The 18198-nt window shown below is 42.0% G+C and overlaps 2 protein-coding genes across 2 annotated transcripts; one reads left to right on the top strand and one right to left on the bottom strand.

The window, feature by feature from the left end:
- Nucleotides 1-392: 392 nt before the first annotated feature.
- On the bottom strand, nucleotides 393-5681 carry LOC139445026 (uncharacterized). The gene is made up of 4 exons (XM_071226086.1): nucleotides 5630-5681; nucleotides 3097-3300; nucleotides 1437-2363; nucleotides 393-707 (listed from the first exon to the last, which is right to left on the bottom strand). Exons 2-4 carry the CDS (start codon nucleotides 3292-3294, stop codon nucleotides 393-395), a joined length of 1440 nt encoding a protein of 479 aa, XP_071082187.1. The 5' UTR covers nucleotides 3295-3300; nucleotides 5630-5681.
- A 9858-nt stretch (nucleotides 5682-15539) lies between these two features.
- LOC139445709 (uncharacterized) lies at nucleotides 15540-17322 on the top strand. Its single transcript, XM_071226912.1, has 3 exons — nucleotides 15540-15743; nucleotides 16120-16548; nucleotides 16885-17322. Exons 1-3 carry the CDS (start codon nucleotides 15540-15542, stop codon nucleotides 17320-17322), a joined length of 1071 nt encoding a protein of 356 aa, XP_071083013.1.
- The last annotated feature ends 876 nt before the right edge of the window (nucleotides 17323-18198 follow it).

The raw sequence follows: 18198 nt of genomic DNA, 5'->3' as shown, positions 1-18198 counted from the left end.
TTAGCATTGCTCATCCTAACAGTGCCTTTGATCTCTGTGGTTGAAACAACCATTACCGGTATATTTTTTGCTTGTGAAGTTAAAAGACCAGGTGTAATAATTCCATAAAACTCTTTAATTTTCTGTTTGGATCTACCAGAATCACTAAAACATATTTCACCCCAATCAGTTTAAATTATTATACAATATTATGATAGCATTGTGAGACGACCTGGAGGCTTGAAACTTGAGCCCAAAATGGAGTTCTTACAGGAGTCGTTTGCTACGCAAGCATTTAAAATCTCTCAACGGTTGGCACAAGAACACGAGACACACACGCAGGACTGAGGGTAAATGAGTGTCCAAGGTGTCCGATATATTTTGAAACCTTACAACCACTGACACATGAATCATCAACGCAGGATTGACGGTAACTGTATGTTCTTCTCAACAACTATAGCTTCAGATTCAGCCTCTGTTGTGTCTGTGATATCAACACCACCTGCACAATCTGGACTCTCCCTGTAGCTATGGAACATCACGGCTACATCGTCGGGCAGTGGATTCCATTCCCATGCGATGTCTATTTCACACATGGCACTGAAGTAACTGGCTTCATCCAAGCCAGGGTGTAGATCCTCGGTGTCGGTATCCTGTGGGCACTCTACACTGCCCACTCCATGCCCGGGGCAGTTGTTCAAACTTGGATCTTGCTCCCTGGGCTGCAGCTGAAACAGTTATAATATTCATTACATCCGACCCGTGAACATCCGGGGTAGAAAAGGTCTTCAGCAACCCATGCCTGCCATAAAAAGGCGACTATGTTTGCCATAAAAGGCGACTATGCTTGTCGTAAAAGGCGACTAACGGGATCGGGTGGTCAGGCTCGCTGACTTGGTTGATGCATGTCATCGATCCCAATTGCGTGGATCGTTGCTCATGATGTCAGTCACTGGATGGTCTGGTCCAGACTCGATCATTTACAGACCGCCGTCATATAGCTGCAATATTGCTGAGTGTGGCGTTGAACAACAAACATACATGTCACTTGTAGTCGTGTACCTGACACCCAAATGGACAAAACCACTAATCCTGTAATTATATCTCTAGTCTAGATGCAGTATCACAGATGGTGCAAGGTTATATAATGACTTATGTTGATGTTAGATGATACATATGGTATTACACATTCTAAGTTAAGTACAATTTCTAGCACACTTTATCGTGGACTTCCATCAAGGATTTCGAACCCACATTCTACTAAGAAAGTGTCATCCCTAATACAACATATATGCTACATCTGACAACTTTCCAAAAGGCATTGTCTATTCATAGCCGAGCCAATTTACACAAAAACCTTTTGAGCGCTTTTATCAGAATACCAGTGACAAAACGCAGGCAAGAAAAGATTCTAAACTATCGAAATGGATATGCTGCCTTAATATGTTAGTAGTTACCGTGATTTCACAAGGTAAGCTCTGGTGAACGACGTTTTCTTTATCTGGAACAACTGTCACTTGACCTCGACTCATGACAGACTCGGACACAGGCTGCATTGGCACATGGGGTAGAGACATAGGGCTATAACCGCACCGAGAACTAATCTGCTCATTCGACGGAGGTACCTGTGAACTGTCGTCGTCTTGTGGGAGACGCTCTGGTGCTTGACCCTCTGCAGGGGATAATGACACCACTGCATGCGGCTTAGGAAGGATTCGTTTAAGTTTTGTAGGTTGCCTCCTGTTTGGCAAATTTGGTGACCCTACTGACTTGAAATGTGAAACATGACTGTTTTGTGACGTGTCTTTCATTGGTAGTATCCTTGGCAAGGCTGAAGGGCTGAACGTCTGTATATTATAAACTATTGGCGGACTTGTGGTCTGTTTGTCGGTCATCCCAGAATGATATGCTTCAGTGAGGATCTGGTTATAAGCATTGCCCGGCAGAGATAGTCTTTTGTGTGTTAACGGTTTGGGTTTCCCTTGCGGTCCATTGAAATTAACGTCTGCCTTGTTCTCTTTATAAAGTTTCTCCGATCTCCCGACGAGGTCGTTGGTCCCAGAAGCCAAAGTTTCAACTTCCGGTTCTCTTGTTTCGGTTGTACGAGACCGCTTCCGTTTGTGGCAAGGCTTTGAGTGTTGTCCACTTTGCTGACATTGTGACTTCTTTCTGAGTTCAAAGCATCTCCCAGTGTTTATAATGTTCTGCTTTGGTTGCAAGTTGCTCAGGTCTATCAGCTTTCTATGTGGTTTCGCCGCCTTCGTTTCCATGACCGATGTTGGTGCGACTTTATCTTTGATCTCGGATGATTGTACCGGATGCGTATACAAAGATGTAGGTTTTGTCTGTCGTCTCAATTTTGCTCTCCTGTTGCAAAACCACGTCTGCAAAATGAAATAAATGCATAAATTCATCATCTTATTCTCTGCGTACAAAAGAAGGGAAGACATACATGTGTAACAGGCAGGCTCTCAAACACCTCGGGGTTAACATCCGTCAGATTCATAACAGCAAAGGTACCCGTGAAGATCCGAGTTAGATTGGTCTTCAACACCCCATGCTTGTAACAGGCGACTAACGGGATCGGTTGTCAGACTCGCTGACTTGGTTGATGCATGTCATGGTATCCAAATTGCGTAGGTTGATGCTCATGATGCCAATCTCATGGTATCCAAATTGCGTAGATAGATGCTCATGATGACAATCACTTGGTTGTCTGGTCCAGACCCGATTATTTACAGACCGCCGTCATATAGCTGGAATATTGCTGTGCGGCGTTAAACAACAAACTACAAGAGTCCGGTAACCAATGAGACAAGGGACGTGAACTGCGATGTTTCGACCCAAACTGAAACAGGGAACTGCATCATTTTGATCTATGGAGATCCAAAATCCTTAAGGCGACGCAAATTACGTTGAAGAGTTGCGTCCCACAGCCATATCAGGATCCGCTCATCGTGAGTCCAAATCCAACTATTTTGATCATTGATCTGACAGCAATACACCGGCAATGGTGGGCCTTTCTACGGGCACTTCGTGACTAAAATAGTATACAAGCGGCGTTAAACCCACTCGCATAACCTAAAAGTCATACATTCAAGACGGGCGTAATCTTACCGAAACAGTGGCCTCGTCCACATCTAACTGCTCAACGAGGTCCTGTTTGACCTGAAGGTCAATGTAGCCGTCATGTTTGGTGAAGTTCGTCTCCAGCGTCTCCAGCTGCTCCGTCGTGAAATGCCGTCTACGTCGTCTCGGCGGCTTCGGCTTCGTCTTCGCATTCACGGTTGTTGTTGCTGTTGTTGAGAATAGCATGTCGTCCTGGAAATTCAAACAGTTTTCATGAAACAAAGCGACGAAGCTCAATTCAAACGTCGACCCGTGAAGATCCGGGATAGAATAGGTCTTCAGCAACCCATGCTTGCCGTAAGAGCCAATTAACAGGATCGGGTGGTCAGGCTCGCTGACTTGGTCGATGCATATCATCGTATCCCAATTGTGTGGATCGATGCTCATGATATCAATCACTGGATTGTCTGGTCCAGGCTCGATTATTTACAGACCGCCGTCATATAGCTGGAATATTGCTGTGTGCGGCGTTAAACAACAAACAAACAAACAATTCAATCGTCAGCCCTAGCCTTTGTGTTATAATGGTATACTAGCATATGTTCAGAAACGGACCGTTGAAAGACTGTAGACTTAGTCAAATGTCTTCAAGTTTATAGTCTTTCAAATACCGACGTGTCTATTTTTCACATACATCAATTTTTCTAGATCACGATCACCCTAATTAAAAAGAGAAAATATATCAACATTTTGACCTACCCTGGACGTAGACACCTTAGCATGCGTGTGTCGAAATTCTAAATTGTAAACGAAATGTTTGAAAATAATCACACAAAAACCACATTTGTCAGTTGAATTTAATTGAAATCGGTATAAGTATCTTACATTACATTGGGGAGTCTATATAAGACTTACATAGTCTCCCTTATTGCATGCGAATGTTAACGCGTGTGCCGTTAAACCCCGTAATTCCGGACGACATCATTTCGAGTGAACTCGTTTAGATTAGTGAATTTCCGGATAAAGGAATCTTGAAAGTAGTGTAGGCCTTTTACACAAAGATTCCCCAAACTAATCACTCGGAAGATGAGGTTTCTGGATTAACAGTGCCCGGAATAAACAGGTTCCATTGATCACTGAAAATCAGTGATGACATCAGGTGTTGGGGAAAAGGGTAAGCATGTCCTGCTCTACTGGCAGAACCCGCAACTCACACAACTTGTATAAAATGGTATGTGATTGTTGCCTGACGTCGCACGGCATTGCTCGTGTCATGCGACAAGTTAGACGTCCAATTTACATGTGTGGAATGTGCGTGACAGGAGGAAAACCAACCAGAAAACATGGGATTAAACTCTTGACCCTTTTGGGGCATAAAAGGTTAGAAATGTCAATAAAAGCAACAAGCTACAATGGTTTCTGCTTATTTGAGAACTGGAATACGTTGGAGTTAATTGTTGCGTCAAAAGCCACAGACCCATTGAACGTAACGTTACATTATATAGCATACATTAAATTGTACAAGTAGAAAATACATATCTCCAAGTGAGATGGCTATGGTATACACATTTCGATATATTTTCTAAGGTAGTTCGAGAACTCGTATATATACAACTCAAAGAAGTTAATGTACCATGACAGATAAACTTTTGTAATATGAAAGAATAGGGCGTTGTTTAACTTCTTTTGAGAAGCATATAATGAACAGTCTCTTTTCTACGAATTCGGGTCAACGAGAAGCGCGCGTTAAATCTTCAGCCTCAAACGTACCTGTTCATTTTGGTATAAGAGTCGTTCCAGAAACGGTTGGTTGTTTTCACGACTCCTGGAACCAATATGACCAACATACGAGGGCTTTATGCGCAAAGAGTTTTGTCTCTCTGATATACCGGGTTGCTGTACAGGTGCTTCTTCCTGAAGTACACCTTGTTCCAAGTCTTCGTTTCAAAGAGGTAGCTGTCCCATTAAACGAGTTCTCTAGAATTATTGAACGAAGTCGCTCAACAGTTGACCCTATAGTCCATCCTATCTGTTCAAAAAAGCCCTAGCATGTTGCAATAAATGTCATGTCATACCATCCAAAAACGGTCTTTATTTTAAAACGACACAACGGACTAAATTGTTAATGAAATATCAAATCGTATATCAATATAACCAACATGACTAGTGGGTGACCTGCCCAAGGGACGCAACTCTGCACAGCGAATTGCGGCGCCTAAGACGCATGGGCCGCCTGTGCCCCCGTCAATGGATGAAACATAAATTAGGGCTGGGGCAACTAAATTACAAGGATACAAGCACTGTGCTTTGTTTTATGTACGGCTGATTTATTCGGCTGCATCATAGACTTTGATGAAGTAGATTTAAATCCACTTGCGCCAGATATACACAAAGCTTTGTTTCTTTAGCTATCAATCACTGGAGGTGAAGGTCAGTGTGACCCAGCAGATGACGCGTCATGATCAATGTTAGATAACAACATGTGACACCAAAACTGTGCGAAAGGGGAACTCTCGACATGCAGAGAGCTTCAGAAACATTCAAAGTTGATGGTATTAACAAGATAAAGGTAGATATTTACGGAGTTCCTGGTTGGTGCTGAAATGAACACCGTGTGAAGACTGCGACGACATTCGGCCTTGACCCCAGGAGACCTTTGACACGGCGAAGAAAGCGTGCAAGTCCGTGACTTGGGAGAGAATGCATGATTGCGCGTGGGAAATACTTACTTTGTATGAAACATTTAAGGCGCTCTAAAAGAGGAATCACTTGTTAAACAGCTGCCACACATATAAAAATCACTCGTCAGGTACTCCTGTTTTCACACTGGATGTCTTCAGAAATGTAACTTGTCAATGCCCGATAACCGAAAGTAATTCGAACACAACAGATTCGAGTAATTTCTCCGAATTGAACCATGTTATGGTTGATGTAAAACTTCTCTATAATTTCGCATAATGACCTACAGTTGCGTCATTTGTAGTTGTTTAAAATGATTGTTCAGTGTGTCCAGTGAATTCCAGGCTTAGAATTAAGTGCAAGAACAATAGAGTGACGTCATCATTATTGCTTAATTGAAATTAATTAAGAAAGAGATTATATTTACGGATGATGAATCCTACATTATAAGAACAGCAGCCTCTTTTGAAAATGATACTATCCTAAACAAAGAAATATATCTTGAAGAAATTATTTTTTAACATAGCTTTAACTTATTCTTGGTAGTGTTTGTTTTCCCTGAACTGTGTTTAAATAGGGAATTATATAGCGCTTGTATCAAGGGAAAGGTCGACCGGACCATCCAGTAATTATCGTGGTGTTGGCATATCAGACTGTGCAGGAAGGTTATTTACTTCTATCTGAGGTAAAACAGAGTCTCGACTCTTTTGAAAGAAAATATTTTAAGATAGGTCCGAGCTGGTTTTCGAAAGGGTTCGCAGAACATATTTACGCTTTACAGTGTTTAATTGAAATCCTGAAGACTCGAAAGCGGAAGTTATTTAGTTGATTTGGAGAGGGTTGGTTGGTTTGCTGTTTAACGCCACACTCAGCAATATTCCAGCTATATGACGGCGGTCTGTAAATAATCGAGTCTGGACCGGACAATCCAGTGATTAATATCACGAGCATCAATCCACGCAATTTGGATCGATGACATGCATCAACCAAGTCAGCGAGCCGTTTGTCGCCTTTTACGACAAGCATGGGTTGCTGAAGACCTATTCTACCCCGGATCTTCACGGGTCGATTTGGAGAAGGCTTTTCATTGTGTGTGGAGAACACGTCTGTGGCGAAAGATTTCACATTAAGGTATTGGTGGGAAATGTTTTAGTTTAATATTCAGTATGTTTTGTTTGTTGTTTAACGCCGCACACAGCAATATTCCAGCTATATGACTGCGGTCTGTAAATAATCGAGTCAGGACAAGACAATCCTTTGATTGACATCATGAACGTCGATCCTCGGGATTGAGATAGATGACATGTATCAACCAAGACATGTATACCAGTGAATGAGTGAGTCTGGTTTTACGCCAGTTTTAGTCATTGTCACGGCTTCGGACACCAGTAAAGTGCTTCACACATTGTACCGATGTGGGGAATCGAACACGGTCTTCAGTATGACGAACGAATGATTTAACCACAAGGCTATCCCACCGCGCCTAGTATGTACCAAGGCATAAAGTCATGTGGGTTTTTTTCATGTTTTTTTCCACAAGCAATTCTGGTGTGCGACTAGAAGAAAAACTCTCACCTATACTTTTTGGCTTATTTATAATGTTGAGAATTACTTGTTGAGTATCAATTGTAAAGGCATCAAACTTGATTCTAGCATATTGGACATTTATGTAGCCACTGCCACCATGTTACTGCTATTGGTATATGCTGACGACACTCTTTTGGTTATATAAAGATGCGGGGACACGGGTGGCCCAGTCGTCTGAGACGCCGCAATTCGCTGAACAGAGTTGCGTCCCTTTGGCACGCCAGAAACCTATGATTGGGGTTTCGAATCCCGGTTCGCCCCTATTATGTTTCAAGGTTTGTCAGCACCATACCCGTGCTCGTGGGTTTCACCGAAGTGGTAAACGTCCGAGACCTGCATCACTTCAGGCTTTCCTCCCACATTAAGCTGACACGCCGTGATATAACTGGAATACTGTTAAAAGCGACGTTAAAGACAACTCACTCACTCACTATATAAAGATGCGTAAAATATTTCAAACAGGTTTAGCGACAACTGTGAGTTATGGAAACTTAGAGCAAGTCCAAAAATATAATGTCCCGTTATATTCCAGCAGCTCCCGCCTTTGGTGCCTACCTTTCTGAGGTTCAAACGAGCATGATCTTTCCAAGAAGATTTCAAAGAGAGACTTGCTCAAAAGTTGTTTTATCAGGGTTACAACATTCAAGGCCTCAGCAGAGCTTTCTTTTATGATAGGCATGTGGAGGACATGTCCAGATCTGACGTATCAGTGACATATGACTTGTACCATACGCTCCCATGTTTTCGTTCAGTTGAACAATTGACTTGCCTTTGCATGTGTTTGTGGCGGGTGCCACCGAGGGGATACGCACACCTTTTCGCTAAAACCTGGTATCATCACGCGCGATTATCGGCCGAAACAGATTCCATTGAGCGTGAAAGGCAAAATAGCAATGAAAATTGTATAAATGTATCACTGAAAATCAATGATGACACCAACATGGTTTTGTCGCTTATACTTAAATTTGAAAGTTATGTACACATTTAGCTAAAGGTAACTGGAAAAGGCTCCTGCAAATATTTCACAGACCCGTAAAATCCAGGGTAAAATAGGTCTTCAGCAACCCATGCCTGCCGTAGGTGGCGACTAACGGGAACGGGTGGTCAGGCTCGCTGACTTGGTGGATGCATGTCATCGTATCCCAATTGCGCGGATCGATGCCCACGATATCATTTACTGGATTGTCTGGTCCAGACTCGATTATTTACAGACCACCGTCAGACCATCAAACAAATCGTATTTCACATAATGATAGAAAGTGGATTTTTGCAATTATTCTTTCGGAGATGAATATGTTTGAATGTCTGCAGTTTTGGAAGCTTTATGCACAAAGTAAATATTATATAAGGCCTAGAGTTATTAAGTTGTGTCTCTTATTTCATAATGTAAAGTCGGGAGTATTATGAAAACTTAGTTTTGTATTATAATTATGATAACGTATAAATCGTCTATGTGTAAACTATGTCCAATTATTAGTTACAAATTATGTAATGTGTGTAGTGTTTATTTGCCCTGTCGCCTAATTATACAGCCAGAAGTTCTGAGAAAATAAAGGAGATATTGTTTCTGTGTATTTTTTTTAGTGAGTGAGTGAGTATGGTTTTACGCCGCTTTTAGCAATATTCCAGCAATATCACGGCGGGGTACACCAGAAATGGGCTTCACACATTGTACCCATGCATGTCGGGAATCGAACCCGGGTCTTCGGCGTGACGAGCGAACGCTTTAACCACTAGTCTATCCGACCGCCCCTTCTGTCTTAAGAATAATTCAACTGATTTTGAAATGATGTACTTTATATTTGTCAGCCGACCAGATCCTGGTGCATTTTGACATCACATGGACATATACACGTATATTTTATTATAGATCTAAATGCAGTTCCCGTCAATATTTCGCAACTCCAAGAACCGAATTTTTTAAAGGTTTTTATGCGACGAGAGTGGATTAGAGCTCTGGTATTTGTCTCATTTCACCCAATGTTATAAAGTAATTGGGTGGAGCTGCTCAGCTGATGAGACTAGCCGATCCCATGTAAAGAAGGAAGTTTCAATGTTGTAACCTGCGAAATCGTGGTGTTACATTGTCATAAATCATTTAGATTACCTGTGTGGTGTCTTGCCCTCGGAGAATTAGCCGGGTAACAATGCTAAGTGTCCAGGAAGTGTTCGTTAGGTGGAAATGGCGGTGAACTCCCTTTTTCCCATCTATATTGTATAGGTCAAGTGCTTGGCGTGTGTTTTAATTGTTGTGTAAACTAATCAGTCATCTCGCACGCGCTGTCAGCAGATTGTGACTGGACAGTTAGACTGACTGATCACATATCGTAATTAACGACACAATGACCTCACCAAGAGTTCACACCTGGCTCAGTTCTTCCTTGGTTCACTAATGAGTCTGCCTTGTATTCATTACGTTGGGGTCAAAGGTTACCATCAGTGAATTAAACATGGCTTCCAGGGCGAAGAAGTTGTGGTAATATTTCATTCAATAATTGACCCGCGCCCATTGTGGAGTACTTAATTCGTTCTTAAAATAATTATTACACCTAGAATTTTAAAAAATGCCATGCAGGCTTATTCGCTCTAAATATAATTAATACTACCTTGAATTTAAAACAACAACATAACGGCTTATGAGACAAACGATAAAACGAGCAGTCTCGGTTATCCGCCCAAATAACTTCCATTGTTTGATCAGAGTAGTAACCGCCGTCATACAGCTGGATTGTTGCTGAGTGCGGCGTTAAACAACAAACACACAACATCAGGTGGTAAACGATCTGTATCACCTCGGGCTTTCTTCCCACTTCAAGCGGACACTCCGTGTGTCTATATACAATGCAGATCAAGATGGTAACAAGCCTCAATAAAAAAATATATATAACATTTTAAAAAATGACACTTTAACGTAATAATGTGTTCAAATGTACAATGAATCTAGACAGCTGTTTCAAAGTGAATGCAGTTTACACATATTTGGCCAGATATAAGTAGGCATGTGTAGGCATAGGGAGTGTAGGCATAGGCACATCGGGGATGTAGATACAATGGACGACACCCACTGACGTACTGTTACAAGAAGCGTTGAACCAGACAATGTTCGAACACCCTGCTGTCTAAGGGCTGCTGTCCGGGGGGACCCACTATATATAACATCTTATACTCGATGTTTACGCTATTGGCCGAAGTTATAATGTATGCCTGAGCATCTTTTGCCAAAGAAAGCCTATAATATACCGGTATATCTTGATAATATTGGGAAGAACACATGGGCTTTCCGTATACGCTTAACTCTGTTTAATCATGGCTTTGGATTCATATGGATATCGGGGGCGGTCGGGTAGCCTAGTGGTTAAAGCATTCGCTCGTCACGCCGAAGACCCGGGTTCGATTACTGACATGGGTACAATGTGTGAAGCCCATTTCTTGTGCCCCCCGCCGTGATATTACTGGAATATTGCTAAAAGCGGCGTAAAACCATACTAACTCACTCATATGGATATCGCAATCTACTGGTGACATAAATATGTTTTTACAACAATCTCGTACTCGTGCTATAGATATGTTCCGACAGCCATGCATTCTATACTTTCAGGAAGTTACATATTGCATATCCTGACATTTAGTCACCTTGAGTCGTATCTTTCAAATTTAAGAATCAAACACCTCCGCCGTACATTTATACGCTTTAGACTTGGTCTGAATGATTTAAAAGTGAATAGAGGAAGATATTTAAATATTGAAAAGTCACTAAAAATTTGCCCCGCCTGTAACCTGGGTGAAGACGAATTTTATTTTATCGGTTTATTTGCGCTGTATATAACAAAATCAGGAGGGAATATCTACGTGCCTGGTCATTTTTATGTACAGTAAACTACGGTTATAACGAACTCAAAGGGACTAATAATTTTAGTTCGTTATAAAGGTAATTCGTTATAAGCATAACTACAGCATATAGTCGGGACTAAAAAGTTAGTTCGTTATATCAGTTAGTTCGTTATAAGCGTGTTCGTTATAACCGTAGTTTACTGTATATCTCTACTGATTACTTAAAATGTCTGCTGTCAAGCAAAAAGTATAGCGTTCAACTACAAGTATCTTTATACATTCATCATGTTTTTGTGTTACGTCAGTTGTTGTCTTGATACTCCATATGCTACAATATTTGTGAATATAACTGTCTTTGAAACTCACTTGTATATGGGCCAAAGGTCTTTCATACAATAAACCATTCAATTGAATTGAATTGAGTTGCGCCATGTAGTCGTTTCAGTAATTCCAGGACCCGGTTGCCGTCGTGGTGTGGATCCCACGTTCACCCCCATTATGACCCTCTTACTTCCAGGACCTTACCGCTACTCGTCGGCGACCTGTGACGCCTTGAGCTTTCCTCACACACGAAGCTGACATGACGTGATATAATTGCATTTCTACTCAAAGCGGCTTCAATTCTAACTCATTCAATCATTTATTGTTTTTGCTGACCATAGCTTCAAAGTATACTCAAGTGATATATACCTATATTAATATAGATTGGAGAAACCCATGTGTGTTAATGATGCCCCGTGGAGATTCAGCGTTAAACCAGATCCCCAGCAATCGAAGTGTTGTTGTAAGGGACGACTACATGGATCGGTGACTTGCGTGTTGCTGTATCCCGACGGTTGAGAACGTTGCTCAGAGTATCAAACACTACTTCGATCAGGGGCAGTCGGTTAGCCTAGTGGTTGAAGCATTCACTTGTCAAGCCGAAGAAGCGGGTTCGATTCCCGACATGGGTACAACGTATGAAGCCCATTTCTGGAGTCCCCCATCGTGATATTGCTGGAATAGTGCTAAAAGCGGCGTAAAACCATACTCACTCACTAGAGCAGTCATTATACAGATTATCGTCATCTTGCAGGAATAGTGATTCACAATCACATGCCTGTGATATAGTCAAATGTTACAAAGGACTCAGCCTTTGTTAGAGGTTCTAGAAACGAGGAGACCCGTGAAGATCCGGGGTAGAATAGGTCTTCAAGCAACCCATGCTTGCCGTAAAAGGCGACTATGCTTGTGGTAAGAGGCGACTAACGGGATCGGTTGGTCAGGCTCGCTGACTAGGTTGATGCATGTCATCGATCCCAATTGCGTGACATGATATTAATCACTGGATTGTCTGGTCCAGATTCCATTATTTACAGACCGCCGTCATATAACTGGAATATTGCTGAGTACGTACAACAAACCAACTTTCCAATAGTCAACTTTCCCTTTATGTCGAGCAGTATCCCAGAAGCTGCAGGCTTTGGGGGTCTATATTTGACACGTTTTGAGGTACAATCGAGCATGATGTTTCTACCAAGATTTCAAAGAGCGCCTCCTGCTCAAAAGTTGTTTTATGAAGGCCTCAGTAAAGCTTTCAAAAGTTTTTATAGTAGACATTTTAGGTAGGTTATGTCCAACTTTGACGCATCAGTGACAAAAATGTTTCCGATGCAATTCCTAATTTTGACTCACCATATGTTCCAGTCTGTGTTTTTTTAGGTGAACAATTGCCTTGCCTTTGCACGTGTTTGTGACAGGACACGCTCACCTTTTCGCGATCACCTGGTATCATCACTATTTGATAGTGATTCGTACATACATGCTCATGACATAGTCGGAATCGTACAATCGACTCTGCTTTTGGCGGAGATTTCTTAGGAACATGTGGTTATAATAATGGAAATGTTTTGTTTTTTTGTCGCTTTTTTAACGTGTGTCTGTTTATCTTTTCATGTAACTCCTCGAGTATGAATACGCCTGGGGGAATTCTTATGTCTGACCAATCTGTAGGGTCAGGGTTAGGGTTACTGTTCTATTTCCAAGGTGAGTGAGTGAGTTGGGTTTAACGCCGCATTTAACAGTATTCCAGTTATATCGCGGCGTGTCAGCTTAATGTGGGAGGAAAGCCCCAAGTGATGCAGGTCTCAAACGTTTACCACTTCGGTGAAACCCACGAGCACGGGTATGGTGCTGACAAACCTAGAAACATAATCGGGGCGAACCGTGATTCGAACCCACACTCATAGGTTTTTGGCGTGCCCAAGGGACGGAACTCTGCGCCTTAGACGACTGGGCCACCCGTGCCCCCCATTTTCCAAGGGCGATGGGAGTAGCCAATAGTTAAAGCGTTAGCTCGTCACGCCGAAGACCCGGGTTCGACTCCCCACATGGATGCAATGTGCGAAGCCCATTTCTGGTGTCCACCGCCGTGATATTGCTGAAATATTGCTAAAAGCGGCGTAAACCCAAATTCATTCAATCAACCATTGTCCAAAATACGAAGTGAAGGGTACCAGTACGTTGTTTGTGTATCCTCGCTGTAGATTCCCAAACCGGTCCCTGAGTAGCCACGTTCACAAACTGTACTCACAGAATAAGTTCACCAGTGATCCATGAAATATGTGACGACCGCTTTCTGTCACGTCACTGCAACGCATGAGCGAGTGAGTTTTGAATAACACTCTACCAACATCGCGCCGGGGCGTCAACGAATGGTAGGTAGCATGGAATATACTTTCAGGCAGATATTGATTTCTTAAGAAGACGCATCAAGAGTTATGGAAACTATGGTCATGTTGTTTTTGTTGGCAAAACAAACAAGAAAAAAATGTTTGTCTAGAACTGTTAAATATGCGAAGATAATAATCAACACTAAGATACTATTGGTATCAAAACAAATAATTAACTACCAGTGAAAACGCTAAGAAACACCGAGCATTATTAACTTGTTATAAGAAAAAATAAGCCTCTTATAAAAACACTAAGAAAACATTACCATCATAAAAGTTATATCACGATATATTAGCACATACCAGGACGGTAATTCCTATCTATCCATCCGCCATCACAAACATGGGGTATTGGTGCGTGGTCGTTAAACAAAAGAAACGCATATCTATCCAAACACATTGATCAGATACATAGCCAGATAAAGAGAAAGAGAGAGAGATTTCTGATAGTTCATGTGTTGACATCCGATGGTTCACATGTTCATACAACTGTTCATTTTCTTCCGTACTGACTTCGTATAGTTAATTTTCCATAATATTAATATCCAATTCTTCTACATTGACATCCAATAAATATTCTGCTCTACTATTATCAGATGGTTCATGTGTTAATGAACTGACATCGTTTAGTTTATAATTAGTTTATATGAAAATATAAATATATATATATATATATATGTATATATACAATCACAATAATCACCTGCTTGAAACCGGTTGAGTAAATTATACAGCTCATCTTTGGACTTTTGTATTTTTTTTCTCTCTCTCTCTCTCTCTCTCTCTCTCTCTCTCTCTCTCTCTCTCTCTCTCTCTATATATATATATATATATATATATATATAAACTGTTCTTCTAAAGTCACTGTTAGGATTAAGAATAACAGTGGTTACATGGAGTTCTGTACAAACACAGTTTACTATCTACTTAACCTGGGGTCGCATGCACATTTCTACACACACGATAACCATATTGTATAAATAGATATTACTCGGCTGTTTTATTGTTCGGAATTTGCTGTAAAATGATTTGGAATGTCTCCTTTCACTGTAGACTTAGCACAGATTCAGTGATCCCTGTCAGAACATACAGTCACACCATAGGCCAATTCACCTTGATCTAATTAGATTAAATTGTTAAGAGAGGCGAGTGATAAGACACCGCGAGGATAGCCCAGAGATAAGACACCTATTGTTATCTGCCCCTGACAACCTTGACACCAAGGTGGGAAGTAATACTACCACTTTCATCTGACCGGTCACGGGTAATTTACGCCACATAAATATCTCATTATCTCCCGGGTGGAATAATCCTTCCGCGCAACCTGACAATCGCGCGGTGACATCAAACTTGTTACACCTGTTAAAACACCCTCGACGCTGAGGTAATTGCATTTATCGGTGTCACAGCAGAGACGGGAACTCCTCGACTTCAAAGACCGAGGTGCCGCGTATTGTTTTACACATGTCCGAACATGCTCGCTTCTCATTGGCTGGCCGATTTGACAGCTGATTAGTGTCAATCAATTCACCTGTCATACGGACCGATCGCTGGCACTGAAGACATTACTTAAGACCCAGATAGCTACAGTGCAGCGTTTAAATTGTGTATAAAATCGGCCATCTGGGGAAGGATACACTACATTTCTGTTTTGTGTGTGATATTAACGTTTATACATCTGTCATGGATCAAGATATCGTCGGTGATGAGGTTGACAAGACTACTGATGTGGTCCAAAAGAATAACGCATGTTCAGTGATTCGAAAGCGTCAACTGCAGAAGCTTGGAAAGCCCAATGGTTGTGGAAATTCTACGAGGAAAAACATGCGCGTTAATTCCGGAATGCATTTTTCTACTTATGTTGGAACTCCGTACCACAAATTGAAGGTAAGGATGTCACATGTTTGTTATGAACACATGAAACAGTTTGCATACAGACCTCTAAAATGTAAATACTTTATCAGGATAATGTTATGTCGATAATAGAAGGAATGTGTTTGATATCTTTACTCATGCATTCATGAATATCAATTTCTGAAATCTCACATAATAATTGTCGGAATAGGGATTGAGTAAACGTAATTAGCATCCTAAGAATATATCTGTTCCATGGCGCTGCGGATTACGGCGATGCTTCAATGATACCATTGTGTTGCTGACGATGGTTACGTCAGAATCACTGGATGTCACTGGATGACATTGATTCACTCTTAATTAGATCTGAACAGACTCGAAATTAACTTCCGTTGTTTCACTCTTCTAGAAATGGTTTACACAGCGACGTAATAAAGGACGACATTGCGTTGAACAGGGTTCTTCTGACACAAAGAAGCCGGAAGGCGAACTAGAAACGACACAAAATGAACTAACAGTCCGTAAGCTTCCCGGACTCCCGCTCCTACCGATGTTTCCAACGACAACCCAGCAGACGACACAAACGGTGCGGCAGACGACATTGAATTGGAAGATGCAGACGATTACTCAGCAGACGCACACCAAGCCCCTGTGTTGGCCACCAGCATACCAGGCCGGCCTGGTCTCCCACGCTTCCCTCCTGCCTTCCTTGTCCAGGATCCTGGTCGACCATCTCAAGGAGAACCCTCATCTCCTCGCCCCCGTCCAACCCGCAAAGCGCCGTCGTGTTGATCACGAGGTGAACGACTGTGACGCTGTCGTTCTCGACAAAGTCAAGGTATGTTATGGTCAATGTAGTAGCGAGTTATTGGTGCACTGTCGTACAATATGTGGTATACTAGTATGACAAAATGTAGTATATCGTCGACGAGCCTTAGTAAATGGATTAAATTTGATACCAAAAGGTCAAAACAATATTTCAGTCCAATGTGTCTGCGTGGCATCCAAATCAGTGACCTACAATGGTACTACTACTACTACTATGTATAAAGTGAATGGATGTTTTCAGTTTATTGTGTCCACGTGACATCGTCAGCATCTTTCTTGCGAAAGCCTGTAAATAAGTATCTGGCGTTCATTTCTAACATATACTTTCATTGACTTTCTTTCACAGACATGGCTCATGACACAGACAACGGACAACGTAAACGACTGCGAAAACGACGACCCTTCCAGAGACAACTACGACATGAGCGTCAGTGACACAAGCGAGGACAAACGAACACTCAGTCGAAAACGCCACGCCTCTGATGATGTGTTGGATTTAAGTTGCCCCAAGCGATTGGAATCCCCAACGAGCAGCATACCAGATGATGTCTCCGTTATGTTCAATAGTTACCAGAATATATCGCGATTAAGTTTTGATTCTGAAAAGTCAAAGGAAATTGTTGATACAAAGGCAGACAGGCATGGGGACGAGAATGGACGTCCCCATGACGCAATGTCAGAAAACGAAAACTGCCACAACACTGAGAGCATTAGGTGCCCGGCCTTGAGGAACATACAGGGAAAACAAGCATATATTCCTCCGAGCGTGAGGAATTATCTGTGATATAATATTATGTTTATACACACCCTGTGAAACAAGACGTTAATCCAGGCCCGGGGCAGTTATTGTAACGGGCCTGTTGTAACGGCACAGCATTTTCTGTGATAAAGACTTATGATTCCCCACGGTGCACTTGAATAAATATTTATGACTTGTTACTTCGTGTCATGGTGAATGTTTTCTTTTCAAGCCCAATAACAGACCGGTGACGCGGAACGTGCGCTGAACCCAATACTTTAAGGTCTAAATCGGTTTAACGTGACTGACATATATTGAGAGTTTGTATACGGAAGGCCTAGAACCTAAATAAGATGATGGTATATCCTGCCAACTATGAAATTTAAAAGATCACGCAACACGAAGAGAATAAGGAAATGTTCCAACAGCAATAGTAGTATGAATCCGTAGCCTTAACGACTGCCTCAGAAATAGTGCCATACGACCACGAACCCGTAGCCTTAACGACTGTAGTGGGAACAGTGCCATACGACCACGAACTCGTAGCCTTCACGACTGCCTCAGAAATAGTGCCATACGACCACGAACTCGTAGCCTTAACGACTGTAGTGGGAACAGTGCCATACGACCACGAACTCGTAGCCTTCATGACTGCCTCAGAAATAGTGCCATACGACCACGAACTCGTAGCCTTAACGACTGCCTCAGAAATAGTGCCATACGACCACGAACTCGTAGCCTTAACGACTGTAGTTGGAATAGTGCTACACGACCATGAACCAGTAGCCAACACGACTGTAGTAGGAATAGTGCTATACGACCATGAACCAGTAGCCAACACGACTGTAGTAGGAATAGTGCTATACGACCATGATCCAGTAGCCAACACGACTGTAGTAGGAATAGTGCTACCCGACCATG

Source organism: Haliotis cracherodii, unplaced genomic scaffold, assembly GCF_022045235.1.
Source record: "Haliotis cracherodii isolate W230 unplaced genomic scaffold, xgHalCrac1.p SCAF_6, whole genome shotgun sequence".
Taxonomy (NCBI): Eukaryota; Metazoa; Mollusca; class Gastropoda; order Lepetellida; family Haliotidae; genus Haliotis; species Haliotis cracherodii.
The sequence above is the reverse complement of the archived record's forward strand: the minus strand, read 5'-3'. Positions and strand labels throughout refer to the sequence as shown.